The sequence below is a fragment of the Delphinapterus leucas genome, chromosome 19, assembly GCF_059928025.1.
Source record: "Delphinapterus leucas isolate spDelLeu-1000000601 "Yukka" chromosome 19, BTC_Dleu_Yukka2, whole genome shotgun sequence".
Lineage (NCBI taxonomy): Eukaryota > Metazoa > Chordata > Mammalia > Artiodactyla > Monodontidae > Delphinapterus > Delphinapterus leucas.
In genome coordinates this window covers 14,572,777-14,587,747 of record NC_143147.1, presented here as the reverse complement: position 1 = coordinate 14,587,747, position 14,971 = coordinate 14,572,777, and the positions used below count along the sequence as shown (strand labels likewise).

Here is a 14,971-nt window from a genome sequence, read left to right as displayed (position 1 = left end):
CACTGCGTTAAGGTGGTATCTGCCAGGTTTTTCTACTGAGGATCTTACCAAGTCTATTTCCCCTGTAAGAAGTCCTCTGATGCAAAGGAGGCAGAATGGAGAATGTTCACTGGTGAACTGCAAACAGTCCTTCAAAACTCAGCTTAAGTGACCTTTGTGTGGGTCCCTTGTAAATCTTTGCTTTGTGCCCTATTTCAGCATTTAGCACTCTCTATCACGACCAATGACTTGATGGTAAACCAGCATGACGTCTGGCACATGGTTGGTGTTTATAAATGTCAAACGGATGGATGAAAGAGAGGCTAGAGAAGTGGGTGGGTGAGGAGAGATGCAAGAGGGAAAGCCAAGACTGATAGATTTCAAGGAGGCTCTCTCCCTGGTACAGAGAATACCTGCATCTGGAGATGCGGAAGGGTGGCAGCTGCCAGGTGTCAGGACTGGCTCCCTCCACTCCACTGAGGGCAGAGACAGTGTTTCAGGGTTATTACCGGTGATGTGGGTTAAGTGTTGAGGCAAGATCCTAGGGGTCCCTGCAATTAAGGCAGGATTCCTGTCACTGCATCAGGAGAAAGGCATAGGGAAAGGGGATATCCTCCAAAGAGCAAAGAGGGGGGCAAACACCTGGTCACTGCATGGCCCACCTGTGCAAAACCCAAGGAGGAAAGGCTCATGAGACCTCATCTGCTAGTCATGTCAAGGGAAGTGTCTAAAAGTGAAAAGAAACCCTAGACCAGCAGAGAAGTTATTCTGAACAAGGAGCTGCTCGACAGAAAGGATGTACCAGTTCAAGTTAAATAGAACAGGAAGATTCTACAAAGGAGACTTGGGGAAGCAAAAGACAAAATGTCAGGACCAAATTTCAAACGGAAAAAGAGAAACTATAATTAGATCTAAACCAAAAAATACATATATTTAATCAATTATAAATAAGAAAAGTAGATATAAGATAAATGCGTCTGTAAAAGGCAAAGCCTCATATTAAAGCGGAAAGCCAACTGCCTCAGGAAGCTCAGATTTCCTGTCCACTTTGTTTGCTAGGAAAACACAGCAGAGCAGACCATCTGGGGTAATTAATTCTGGGGTAAAAATATCAGAGCCTGGGTAAACAAAGATTAGTGCCAAGATAACAATGATAAAGTGGAACCAGGAACCAAAAAAAGAAACCAAGTTTCAATAATTCAAAGGAATAGAATTTTGGATAAAATTCGGAAGAAGATTCCAGGGACAAACTTATTCTGCCATTGGCTAACTTGTGCACAACAGAGGGTTCTTACTCTTATATTTCAAAGTATCTCAGGTTTCAAATCAATTTCTGGAAAATTTCTCCAAAACAAAAGGAAAGATGTGTAAAGCACATATTTAAAAACGGCTCCCCTCCCCACCAAAATGTTTCCCCTTAAAATTCTATTGATACAACCCAAAGCCACCAAATCTGAAAAGGTTAAAATAACTAGGCAGAGGTAACTGGCCCACACAGTGTTGAACCTCACCTTGGCAAACCCTGCTTTAAATGGTCTGTTGCACAAAAGTCCAGAAAGCATGCAGAATAATTTGGAAGCAAGAGTTTAAGTCTGAGCTTCTCAGACACCTCCCCCTTCCTGTCTCAGAGCTAACTAATGACATTCCAATGTGTAGACTCAAAAAAACTACCGGGAATAGAATCTCAGAAATATCAAAAGAAAATGTTTTTTCTTCCCCTACAGCTGCAAAAAAAGCAGATTCTATTCCACAATATTAGGATAGTTTTGATAAAGTCGTAAGTGGAAAATATTCACTAAAGCATCAATCTCTGAGTCTCCCATCTTCTCTCAAAATATTTGCAAACATATATCTGATAAGGGGTTAATATTCAAAATATTTAAGGAACTCCTTCAACTCAAAAGCCAAAAAACAAATAGACCAATTAAAGAATAGGCAAAGGGGAACTTCCCTGGTGGTCCGGTGGTTAAGACTCTGCGCTCCCACTGCAGGGGGCTCAGGTTTGATCCCTGGTTGGGGAACTAAGATCCCGCATGCCACCCAGCAGATATCACCTCACACCTGTTCGGAATGGTATTACTAAAACCAAACAAAAGCTAAGTGAGTGTTGGCAAGGATGTGGAGAAACTGGAACTCTGGGACAGTGTTGGTGGGAATGCAAAATGATGCAGCTGCTATTAAAACAGCACGGAGAAAAAAAAACAACAAAAAAAACCCCAAAAAAACCAGCACGGAGGTTCCTCAGAAAATTAAAAATAGCAATTAAAAAAACATAAGCCAGCAACCCCACTTCTGCATATTTATCCAAAAGAATTGAAATCAGGATCTGTACTTGCACGTTCATGTTTGCTGCAGCATTATTCACAATAGCCAAGATGTGGAAACAATCTAAATATGTACTGACAGATGAATGGATAAAGAAAATGTGGTATACATATAATGGAAGTTTATTTTATTCGGGCTTAAAAAAGAAAAAAATCCTGCTACGTGACAACATGGATGAATCTTGAGGACACTATGCTATATCAAATAAGCCAGTCACTGTGTGATTCCACTCCTACTCACGTGAGGTATTTTTTCAAATAGTCAAACACATAGACGCGGAGACTGAATGGTGGTCGCCAGGGGCTGGGGGGAGGGGGAAGTGGGGAGTTGCTATTCAAGGGGGTATAAAGTTTCATCTTTGCAAGACGATTAAATCCTAGAGATCTGCTATACAACACTCTGCCTATAGTCAACAATACACTTCAAGTTTGTTAAGGGGGTTAGATCTCATGTGAAGTGTTCTGACCACAGCAGAAGTCTGTTTGAAAACCAGAGTTGCTCTGTCCACTGCACTCCTGAACCACCCCGGGGGCAGATGGAGAACCGAGGTGCATTCAACCTTGAAGGGTTGAGTGTGTCCTGACCCAGGGCTCCAGGACAGGCCTGTGGCTCGGAATGTGGCTGGACGTGTGAATATGCAGAGGGCGCTGAACCTTGTGCCAGTGGCGGAAGCCAGGAGGGAGGACCCAGTCCAGCACAGACTCGACTGGGACTTGCCCACATTGGCTGCTTTCCTGCCTCCAAATCTTTTTTTTTTTTTTGGAGGAAAGGACTTGCCTGTTTGGCTGGTCATCCTGGGTAGAGACGGAGCTCTGTGAAAGCTCCCTAAACTGGATGGAAAACAAGCCCCTCCCCCCATGCCCCTCCTCTCACACACTTTATCACAATTGGGATCATTATTATCATCATCCCCATTTTACAGGCGAGCTTTGAGCTCAGGGGATTTGTTCAAGGTTATGTATCAAGTTTACAGGCTTGAGCCTGTGGGAAAAAAATGCTGCAGGATCCTCACTTCACTGTTAAGTCAAATCATCTTTAGCCCATTCTCCATTTACTTTTCCTAGTAAAATTGAGTTCCATAGGCCACAGAACAGAATCCCAGAGATTAGTCTTAAAAAATGTTAAAAAATGTAAGTCTTCATAATCAACAAAAGGAGCCTCAGAAAGATATGGCAATATTCCCTCTCTCCTGCGGACGATGTGGAGGGAAAGACACTGTTTTGCATTTTAAAATTAAGCCAAGGGGAATTCCCTGGCGGTACAGTGGTTAGGACTCCGCCAAAACAAAGCCAAACAATCTAGTTGGACAAGGTATTAAATTAAGATCTTTCTCAAGAACGGATATTGGAGATTTGTATGAATGTTTGTAACTGGTAACTCATTTTTTCTGTCTTCTGTTAGAATAAATCTGCCCTTGTAAGTATCATTTAAACAGGAGGGTTTTGTAAGTCTTCTAAGACTTTGGACATTGTTGCCATACCTCATAAAAACTACCTCTTAAAAAACTGTCATACTGATTGGCTCCTGCTATATGGGTTGAACTATGTCACCCCAAAGATGCTGAAGTCCTAACCCCCATCTCCTGCCCTGTACCTGTGAATATGACCTTATTTGGAAATGGGGTCTCTGCAGACGATCAAGTTAAAGCGAGGTCATTAAGGGTGGGCCCTAACCCACTATGCTAAGGGGAAATTTGGACACAGAGACAGACACGCACAGAGGGAAGATGATGTGAAGACATAGGGAGAATGTCACCTACAAGCCAAGGAACACCTGAGGCCACCAGAAGCTAAAAGAGGGGCCTGGAACAGATTCTTCCTCACAGCAATCAGAAGGAACCAACGCTGCTGACATCTTGGTCTCACACTTTATGACCTCCAGAACTGCGACACAATAAATTTTTGTGCCACTCAGTTGGTTACAGCAGCCCCAGGAAATGAAAACTGCTGTCCCGAATACAGTATAACCATTACTGTAGTTCCTTATCAGTCACATATCTGTTAAAACAAGACAGTATCACTAAACATTTTTCTCCTCTCCCCCATGCACGGCAGAAAAAATAAAAACCCTCAAATAACTTGAATCTGTTTCATATAAATGGACAGCCCTGATCTGATTACAAGTCCAGTGCACTTCCATCCCACCACAGCTGCACCAGGGCACAGCTACCTGTTTGTTTTTCTTCTGCAGTTAACCTCTGCTCTTTCCTTTTGGCCGCTCTTCTCATTAATTTATAAGTGCTCTTTTAAAAATTAGGTTCTGTGCACAAAGAATGTCGCCTGCAGTATCAGTAAACAAAGGATGTTGTAACCATCAAGTCATGAGTCCCTGCAGCTGCCCACAACTGTGCACCCTGAGGAGAGTCAGGATGGAGAAAAACAGGATACTGGTCCCTAGTTAAGATGCGTATCAAAGGGATAATTTCAATAAGCCCAGACTCTTGCATCTTCCCATACATAGAAAAGTGCTAAACTCATTAACTTGAGATGTCTGTTTTTTTTTAAAAAATTAGCAGTAATCTTTTGATGTTCGATGACCTGTTTTGGGATTTTTTTTGTTTTGGGTTTTTTTTGTGTGCCCAAACTACTATATATCCTGGCTCTTCCCTTACCTCTTTGGACCAGTCCCTCAGAGCTATCTGAGAAGCTGTATCCCGGGCTTAAGTCCTCAGTAAGTCTGCTGAATAAACCATAATTCTCAACTTTTAGGTTATGCATTTTTTTTCAGTTGACAGTCCCTTATGTCTGTTTTTTTATTTTTATTTTTTTGCAGTACGAGGGCCTCTCACTGCTGTGGCCTCTCCCGTTGCGGAGCACAGGCTCCGGACGCGCAGGCTCAGCGGCTCATGGCTCACGGGCCCAGCCGCTCCGCGGCATGTGGGATCTTCCCGGACTGGGGCACGAACCCGCGTCCTCCGCATTGGCAGGCGGACTCCCAACCACTGCGCCACCAGGGAAGCCCCCTTATGTCTGTTTTAGATGTTGCAAATATTTTCTTCCAGCCTGTCATTTACCTTTTTCTCACTTTTTTAAAGGTATTATTTTTCATAGATATTTAAAATTGTTATGTAGCCAAGTATAGTAACCTTTTCTTTTATGGCTTTCTCCATTCCAAGATCCCCCAAATCTCCTTTTCCCCCAATATCTTTTAGTTTTGTTTTTTATATTTAGGGATCAGACTTCATTTTTTTCCAGTTGGATAGCTATATGATCCAGCACCACTATATTTTTTTAATTGAGGTATAATTGACCAGCACCATTAACTGAATAATACAACCCCTCCCAGTTGTGAAATGCCCCTTTTATCATAAATTCCTAGAGGCATGGGTCTGTTTCTGGCCTTTATTCACATTCTGACTTCATTTGCCTTTCTTTAGCAACGGGCCACAGAAATGCATATGCAAAAATGCTGCAATGGCCCAGATGGTGGCCAAGTGGTAGAACGCAGGCCTGCTTCCTGGGGGTTACCACTTGGTCCTCTGATGCCGTGCAGAGATGCGGGGGGCCAGATCTTCCAAGGTTTCAAGAGGTGCTGGACATCCAGATTTTTATATGAAATCTTCTGTTTTGAAAGTGGTGGCAATTAATTTTTTACATTTAAAAAACATTAGGTGGGGCTCCCCTGGTGGCACAGTGGTTGAGGGTCCGCCTGCCGATGCAGGGTACGTGGGTTCGTGCCCCGGTCCGGAAAGATCCCACATGCCGCGGAGCGGCTGGGCCCGTGAGCCATGGCCGCTGAGCCTGTGCTCCGCAACGGGAGAGGCCACAACAGTGAGAGGCCCGCGTACCGCAAAAAACAAAAAACAAACAAAAAAACACATTAGGTGGACAAAATATATTTGCAAATTGAAAGCAGTTCTGTTCCAGATGCTGAAATGTGTTAATGAAGAGTAAGGCTGGACCGGGTCTAGGTGTCCACTCCCGCTCTCTCCACTGCGACCCTAAGGACCAAAGGAGGAAGACAGATGCAGCAGCTCCGGAAGCCTAGGTTATTTGTGGCCACCACCGGGAAAGGCAGTAGTGTCGTGCCTCATTTCACCTCCCACCCACACGAATTGATGATGTGGTTCCTGGTTTGCTCCGCAACCAGGAAGTCAGCATGTGGGGAGGGCTGACAACATCAGTCGAGTTGGGCCTCTAAGGCCCTGCTAGCCTGAGCAATACAGAAAGGATGGAACGTGAGGTGCTGGCCAAGGATAGAGCAAGATTCTGGTCCCCCCCAAACAAGCTGGAAAGTGATATCACCTCCTTTCTAATAATAATGCAGCCTTCCTGGATATCCAGCTTAACACTGTTTAATCAGCAAAGGAATGGCAACGGACAGAGATCTCCAAAGCTCACAAGGAGGATAAGATCTGCTGATAGCAAGGACAACTCACATCTAGAACTTCACATGCATTATCTCACTGTCTTTCACAAAGACCCCATGAGGTAGGCGGCATCAGGACTGTTCTTGCCTCTTTCAGAAGAGGAAACCAGCGCCAGGGGCAATCAGAATGGTTTTGAGATGCAGGAAGAATGAACGGGAGAATAAGGGACTGCAGCCCCCTTCTCCTTCCAGTGTCCATCTCTGAAGAATCATTTGTTCACTCAGCAAATCCTTTCTGAACACCTCTGATGGGCTATGTACTCTTCCAGGCCTTGAGAATACAGCAGTGCACAGATCCTGGGCATTACTCTCCCCTTTACTCTGAACTATGACCCAGACTGGCCTTTGCTCTATTCTTCTCTGGTTGGAGCAGTGACCTCAGGCCAACTTTTGTATTTTGCTCCGGAGTGCTTAGTTGTTTCCCTACTAGTCACTTCCTGGAATGCACTGACCCTTTCCAAGAATACATGTTGTGCTGTGCCTGAGGTATAGAAAACTGGCAGACTCAGACCCAAATCCCAGCCATGCCTTAATTTTGACCTATTTTTAAAATATGTTTCAGACACATCACACAATAATCCCTGTGGGTGCCATTCTGAGAGCGGGCATGGTACATCAGGTTTCTCTTGAAGCAGGCAATCTCTGGGGCATGTCAGATCAACCTCTTTTCTTCTCGTTATTTGTCCTTCACCTACATCTTTTTCTCTGATGCCCCCATCTTTTGGGTTATGTGTCTAGAAGCAGGAACAGGCACTAGATATATGTAAGGCAGTCCCACCAGCTCTACAGGCCTCAGACCCCATCAGTTCATGTTCTGCAGGCAAACATACTCTTCCACTGACTGTAGTTGGTAGAACTGCAGCCCCCCAAAAAGATACGTCCAAGTCCAAACCCCTGGCACCTGTGAATGTGACCTTACTTGGAAAAAGGGTCTTCACAGATGAAATTAAGGATCTTGAGGGACTTCCCTGGTGGCAGAGTGGTTAAGAATCCCCCTGCCAATGCAGGGGACACGGGTTCGAGCCCTGGTCCGGGAAGATCCCACATGCCATGGAGCAACTAAGCCTGTACGTCACAACTACTGAGCCTGTGCTCTAAAGCCCGCGAGCCACAACTACTGAGCCCATGTGCCACAACTACTGAGCCCGTGTGCCACAACTACTGAAGCCCACAGACCTAGAGACCGTGCTCTGCAACAACAGAAGCCACGGCAAGGAGAAGCCTGCACACTGCAACAAAGAGCAGCCCCCGCTCGCTGCAACTAGAGAAAGCCCACTCGCAGCAACGAAGACCCAATGCAGCCAAAAGTAAATAAAAAGGATCTTGAGATGAGATCATCCTCAGTTAGGATGGGCCTTAAGTCCAATGACATAGATTTGGTGTCCAACAGTGTCCTTGTAAGAGACAGAAAAGGAGCACACAGACAGAGGGGAGAAGACCCACGTGCAGACGAGGCAGAGACTGGATTTGTGCTACTCTAAGTCCAAGGGATGCAAGGACTGCCGGCAGCCACCAAAGGAGAAAGGCATGGAATGGATTCTCCCTCAGAGCCTCCAGAAGGGACAAACCCTGCCAACACCTTGACTTCAGACCTCTAGCCTCCAGAACTATGGGTGCTGTTGTTTTATGCCTCCACGTTTGTGGTAATTTTTTATGGCAGCCTGAGATCAGAGACCCATGTTGCTTTCCCCCTGTGAGCCAGGACTACCATGGACAGCTTTCCTGAGAGTGTGGCCTTCATTCTTTTCATCTGGGGCCTTGGCAACAGTTCTCAGGTGGCTACATGGTGCCCAGAGGCAGGTGTCTCTTCACCAGCAGAAGAGACCTGGGGCCCCTTGGGAGGTGCTGGGCTCCGCAGCTTTGGGAGGTGTGGAATTGACGTCCTCGTCCATGTCAGATCGGTCTGCTCCGGCCTCAGCTCTTTCTTCCTGCCTGATCCAAAGGCTGCTTTCTAGTTGTTCTTCAGCAATTTCTAGTTCTTCTTCTGTTTGTAAAACAGCCACGGTTTCCCGGGGTAAGTGTGAGGAATAGAGTCCAAATTTGGCTTTACAACCAAACATCGCCTCATATGGACTTTGCTGCAAGGAGACATCAAAGGCCCGATTCCTTACCATCTGCATGAATCGCAGGCCCTCGGCCCAGTGATGTGAATGGTTACTCTGCATCCAGGCACTTAGCGTGTTCTTGACATCACGGCTTGCTCGCTCCAGGGAGCCCTGGCCTTGGCCAGGGTGGTACTTACCAGGGACAATCTTTAGGTCTGGCCATACCTCATTGAGCTCATTGACAACCTGGTTTGTGAACGCCAAGCCACTGTCAGATTCTAACATCGTGGGTGTACCAAGGATTGTGAAAATATCCAACAGGACAGCGACCACCTCATGGGCCTGTTTGGCTTTTAATGGCCGTAAAATAATAAACTTGGTCAAGTGGTCCTGGTAATATAAAATAAACTTGAACTCACCATCAGCATTTGACTGCATGTCAAGGATTTCAACTTGGCATCTGGAGTCAATGTCCTTAAATGGCATGGGCTTGGGTGCGAGGCCTCTCTTGGATACTGGGTTCTTCTGGTGGCACTGTTTACACAGAGTCAGGTATAAGACAATGACTTCTTTGGTGACGTTCCCATATTTTCCTTGAAGCTCCTTGAGCATGCGCGTCCGCCCGCCATGGCCAATACTGAGATGCGTGTCGTGAAGAATGTCAAACAGCTCTTCCTTGTGTACATAATACCGTATTCGATCTCGTTCTCCGTGAGTCGCCTCTATTAGTTTCTCTGTGCCTTGTACAGAGATCACGTCATATTTTGCTGCACGGCGATAATCACGTGATGACTTCCTCCCCTTCTCCTTAGCTTCTTTCACTTCCTTTATTGTTTGAAAGTACTTTTCTTTGGAAAATACCTTGCTGTTGTAACTTTTGCTTTCCACTAACTTTGTCACGCTGATGAGAAACTTTTCTCTCATGTTACTTATCTCCTTTTCCATTTCACTTGGATTTGAAACCCCAGGGGGATCATTTCCAGCTCTCTGTGGCATCATGGAGAACTAACTGGAAGAAGGATCCTAAGAAAGGTAGAAAGAAACAGAACGAGGTTAAATTTGCTGATATTCCATCTGGAAGACTTTCCCTCTAAAGTTCCTCATCAACTCTTTCATCTGATTTTTGAACATATGGAAGAAGAAAGATTACTAAAGTAATGGTATAAAGCAATAACAGAATAAAGATAACTAGAGGGACTTCCCTGGTGGCACAGTGGTTAAGACTCCGTGCTCCCAATGCAGGGGCCCCGGGTTCAATCCCTGGTCAGGGAACTAGATCCCACATGCATGCCGCAACTAAGAGCTCGCATGCCACAACTAAGGAGCCCACCTGCCGCAACTAAGATCAGGCACAACCAAATAAATAAAGAATAAAGATAACTAGAGGGCCCACTGGGCCCATTCATAACCAGAGCATGTCAACAGAATTTTAAATCAGCAAGATATATATACAGATATGTAGTAATTTTTGACTTTAGGCAAACAGAGTAATTAATAAAACTGTTAGCTCAAACAGTGAAACCTATCAATTCGTCTTTGCTAACTGAAGAGGAGAGGATAAATGGAAATGCCTAAGGCAATAATAGGCTGATATCTCATCCTCCATTCCTTTTAAAATAATATAAATGGGAGAACGTTGCTAGAAGGAACCCACATAACAATAGTAAGTTGTGAACTTGAAGTTAGCACCAGAGACGGCTTTTCAGCTTTCCCACAATCAACTTAATTTCTTGTGGCTGAAGAGTCTGTCCTCATTTTAGGAGACTCAAGGAGAACGCGGTGGGATTTTGGGGGGATTTTTTTGGCCACGCCACGTGGCTTGCGGCGGGGTTGCAGGGGGAGGGCGGGGGGGAACCTTAGTTCCCCGACGAGGGATCGAACCCGGATCCCCTGCAGTGGAAGCGTGGAGTCCTAACTACAGGACGGCCAGGGAATTCCTGGGATATTTTTAAATGATGGTTTTCCCCATCGATTGTACACAGGATTAGTAAATGAAGACAAGTCCTTACGCTGAGGGACTGGCTTCTTGCAACTGTCCAGCATTGTGTCCCTGCTGCAATCCTTCTGAGAGGCCTCTTGACACTTCCAATCTCTGGCCACATCCTCAAATGTCACTGCCTCCTGAAATGACGCCAGCTGCTGCCACAGGGACGGTTCTGTCTCGGGTCCTGGGCTAAGGAGTAGCTGCAGCAGGACTAGGAAAGAGACAGTAGAGGTATTGGGAACAAAGGCGTGCCCACGTGCATGACTGAATGTCAGTCATGTGAGTACTACACAAAGAAAAGATAACGGAGGGAGAGGAAAGGTCTCATATCCAGCAAGATGAGTCCAGCTACGTGGGTGAGGAAGAGGGGTTTTGTCCTCCTGGGAGGTCTGTAGGCCTGACCTGTTTTGACACTGCCTGAGCTGAAGCCCACATATTTCCAGAACGAAGCAGAGAGTCCAAGAGAACTTGAGCACTCCAAGGCCGGGAGACACTTTCAGGTACAGGCTTGATGGTTCCGACGAGGCAGCAGGGCCTGTTTCAAGAAATGAAAAGATTACATCTAGGGACATAGAGATATGTCAGGAGATTATCATGCCAAAGAGATACCCCAAATGGAGTCCACACTCCACCAAGATTGGAGAATTCCTCCAGAAGAGAACTTGATACTCAGGTGTCTAAACCGAAGTTCCTTAGTTAGAACAACTCTGGAACACAGGATGGTGATGAGGCCAGGGGAAGAGTTCATGTGATGATCACAGGAATTCCAATAATCTTAGGAAAACAAGATCCCCGAGATGCCAGCCATCAGATGAAGAGCTGAGGGGTAGGGCAGAATCCTGAGAAGCAGAGAAAGATGGAAACATTTTTAAATATATATATATATATATATATATATATATATATATATATATTTATTTATTTATTTGTTTGGCCATGCTGGGTCTTAGTTGTTGCACACAGGATCTTGGTGTGGCATGCATGTGGGATTTAGTTCCCTGACCAGGGATGGTACTCGGGCCCCCTGCACTGGGAGTGTGGAGCCTTAACCACTGGACCACCAGGGAAGTCCCGATGGAAACAATTAAAAGCTCTGAGCAAGAGTCTCAGTTAAGCTGAGCCTGCTTCCAGATCCTGAATGTCCTCCACTAAAAAGGCTTCGAATTCCCTCGACTGGCATCACTGGTTAACCATGGAACATTCCTGATTCTAAAGACACTACTGACTGTAAAACCACTGACATAATGACAACTTTCTTTTGAGAGGAAAAACTGAGGCCCTATATTAAATGAACATATCCAGATGTTTTTTTTTGCCACGCTGCACGGCATGCGGAATCTTAGTTCCCCAACCAGGGACTGAACCCGTCCGTGCCCCTTGCAGTGGAAGTATAGAGTCTTAACCACTGAGCCGCCAGGGAATTGCCCACACATCCAGATTTTTTTAAGGTGAAAAATATGCATTTCAGGATCGAAGAAACAGAATGTTTATAATATGCTCTTTAAGCCTGAGCTCAAGACCCTCAGTGCAAACTGACAATTTTTAAAGGCTCTGAGAGGTCCTGCAGTAAATAAACCAGTCTGTTTCATCCACCAGTCCCATATAATCATTGACATGGGGCTTTGTTTCCCAAAGAATATGTATTACCATACCACAGTCCTTAGAAGAGACTTGAAACCACAAGATATTCAACGGGATCCAGGAGGAGCACCTTCCAGACTCCTCATTGAAACCAGCATCTCTCAGAAATTGGCTGCACTGGCTGCTATTTGAGGCCCTTCAAGGAACTACACGGGAAGGAAAGGCCTCATCTCCATCCTATAAAAGAATGAAGAAGACACGCTAGAAATAGTTTATAATCAAAAGATGGAAAAATCTCAGTCTTTAATATGAGAAATGGTCCTTACCCTATACCATGAAATTCTAAAGCACAGCCCTAGAGTCACATTTGGCTAATAGACATATGTTGGTTAGTCTACCCAGTGTTTGTTTTTTAAAAATTGAATGGTTTACCTATATTTACAGACTGGGGAGTTCATATAAAAATCTAGGTTTCTGGCTTTCATGAAAAATGGGACGATCCAGTCATACTGGGAGCTTTGCTGCTTGGCAACAACTGGCTGGAGCAGAGAGGCAGCCACTCCCTTTAGATAGTCTACACTCTGTTTCCCACAGTCTTTAAGCCAGCTACTAACTATTCACCTCAGCTGCCCACCCCTGTAGTTACCTGAGTTTTCAACACCTGTTCTAAAGCAAAAGGAAAGAAACGAGGCCCCAAAGAAAGATGGCCAACTTCCTGGTGTGATCTGTGCTGGTGGGCTGATAAATGAGCTTGTTTAGAGAAAACTGGAAAGATCTTCCTTCCTCACCCACCTGCGAGTCTTTGCTTTGGCTGTCCCGGACCTGGAACAGGTTCTTCCAAATCACACCCAGCTCAAATCAGCATCCTTCCTGATGCACTCCGGCTGACTGCCATCTCTCCCGCCTCTGAACAGCCTGCACCACTCACTGGAGCGCTTTGCATTTTCAGTAGACTGGTTCAGGTGTACAAACCTAGAAGGCAGGGGCTGAGGCTTCTACCTCGCTGTATCCCCTCAGAGGGCAGATGAATACAGAGCTGAGACGAAAGATGTTCAAAGGGCATTTGTCAAACCCTTGGCTTACAGGTGTAGAAGAGAGGCATTGCAGAGGCATGGTAAGTCAATTTCTGACGCTATCATTTACTGTGTGAGTAGGCTGGGCAAAGTTACTGAGGCTTCATTTTCCGCAACTATAAAATGGGGAGAATACCACTCTCCATCACAACGAGTTGTTGGGAAGACTCGGTGATAATGCAGTGTCCCCGCACCTTCACAATACAAACTCCCGATTATTCCCGAAAACCTTGTTCGGGCATCAAGTCCTTTGTGCCGTCCTGGGTTCCGCGGTCTCGGCACCACCGCGCCAGGCTCCACGCGGGTTCCGCCTGCTAGTCGGGCCCGCCCACTCCTCCAAGGGCGGCCAACTCCGGGGGAGGAGTGAAATGAATGAGCCAGGCCAGCGGGAAGAGAGGCCGATCCGGGTGGTTTTGCAAAAGAGGGAGGTCCGGAAGGGAAAAGGAATACTCCAGGGCCGCTGTGCCTGGACCCCGCCCCACCCACGGCAGCGTCCGCCAGCGCCGTCCGGTCCTTTCCCGCCCGCGTGGGGCCGCGGCGGCTGAGGCCGGCCGTACCGGCCGGAAGCGGCTCCGCGCCGGCCGGAAGCCCCGCCCCTCCCGAGGGCCAGTCCGCAGACACCGCGGCGGGAAGAAACCTTCCTCCTTTTCTCGGTTACGAAGGCTGTGTTCCGGGGTCCTGCCCAGCCTGCAGCGTGCTCGGCGGAAGCTGCGGTGAGATCACCGAGGTGATAGCTGGGGCCGGCCCAGGTGCGACCTTGGCTGAGCCAGCCACTAACTCAGGTCTCCGGCGGCGGCAAAATTGGTCACCTATTTCCACACGTTGTCGTAAAGGCTCCAAGATAAATAAATGCTCGCCTCCAGCCTGGAAAGTAAACCCCATTCATCGTCCTACACGTTTAAATGCTTAAGTCTAGAGTGAGGAAGGTGTTGCCAACAATTACTCTGTGCACGGTATCGCTTAATCCTCTAAGAGAAACTGCATTTTAGGTGAGCACTTTTTGCTTCAGATTGTAAGCTAAAGATTCGTTCTGGTCTAACAGCACTCACACAACATCAGTGCAGAAAACAAGGTTGTAAAGGGGGCCCTCGGGTATTCAGCTTTACCCCAAAGTGCTGCTGCCTCTGTGAAAGAAAATCACTATTTTATCAGTCCCGATCTCGAAATATTGTTAGAAAGCATTTCAATCATTAAAGAACTGATGCTTGGGACTTCCCTGGTGGCGCAGTGGTTAAGAATCCGCCTGCCAATGCAGAGGACACGGGTGCGAGTTCTGGTCCTGGCAGATCCCACATGCTGCAGAGCAGCTAAGCCCGTGCGCCACAACTACTGAGCCTGTGGTCTAGAGCCCGCGCTCCCCAGCAAGAGAAGCCACCGCAATGAGAAGCCCAAGCGTAGCAACGAAGACCCAACGCAGCTAAAAATCAATTTTTTTAAAAAGAACTGATGCTCAAAGTTGGTTAAAAAACCAACTCTCTCTAAACAGTACTTTTCATTACTGGAATCAAGCCACAAGATAAGGGTAGTCCGCCCCTAGATAGCTAACATCACCTGAACTTCCCTGAAAACTGACCCACCGAAATCTAGTCAGCGTCTCAAAGCACCACACATAAACA

At 46.4% G+C, this 14,971-nt stretch overlaps 1 protein-coding gene across 3 annotated transcripts; it reads right to left on the bottom strand.

Moving 5' to 3' along the window:
- Positions 1-909: 909 nt before the first annotated feature.
- KRABD2 (KRAB domain containing 2) lies at positions 910-14,882 on the bottom strand. 3 transcript variants are annotated; one of them, XM_022595856.3, is made up of 6 exons: positions 13,075-14,882; positions 12,354-12,519; positions 11,334-11,540; positions 11,104-11,236; positions 10,727-10,912; positions 910-9,740 (listed from the first exon to the last, which is right to left on the bottom strand). In XM_022595856.3, the coding sequence occupies exon 6, from the start codon at positions 9,714-9,716 to the stop codon at positions 8,481-8,483; it is 1,236 nt and encodes a 411-aa protein (XP_022451564.2). In that variant the 5' UTR covers positions 9,717-9,740; positions 10,727-10,912; positions 11,104-11,236; positions 11,334-11,540; positions 12,354-12,519; positions 13,075-14,882; the 3' UTR covers positions 910-8,480. The 3 variants fall into 3 exon arrangements, with proteins under 3 accessions (XP_022451564.2, XP_022451563.2, XP_022451566.2); XM_022595855.3 differs by having other exon boundaries at positions 11,104-11,540; XM_022595858.3 differs by lacking the exon at positions 11,334-11,540.
- Positions 14,883-14,971: the final 89 nt, after the last annotated feature.

Coding starts and splice junctions, on each gene's coding strand:
- KRABD2 (XM_022595855.3), bottom strand. CDS start 9,716: ATGATGCCACAGAGAGCTGGAAATGATCCCCCTGGGGTTTCAAATCCA.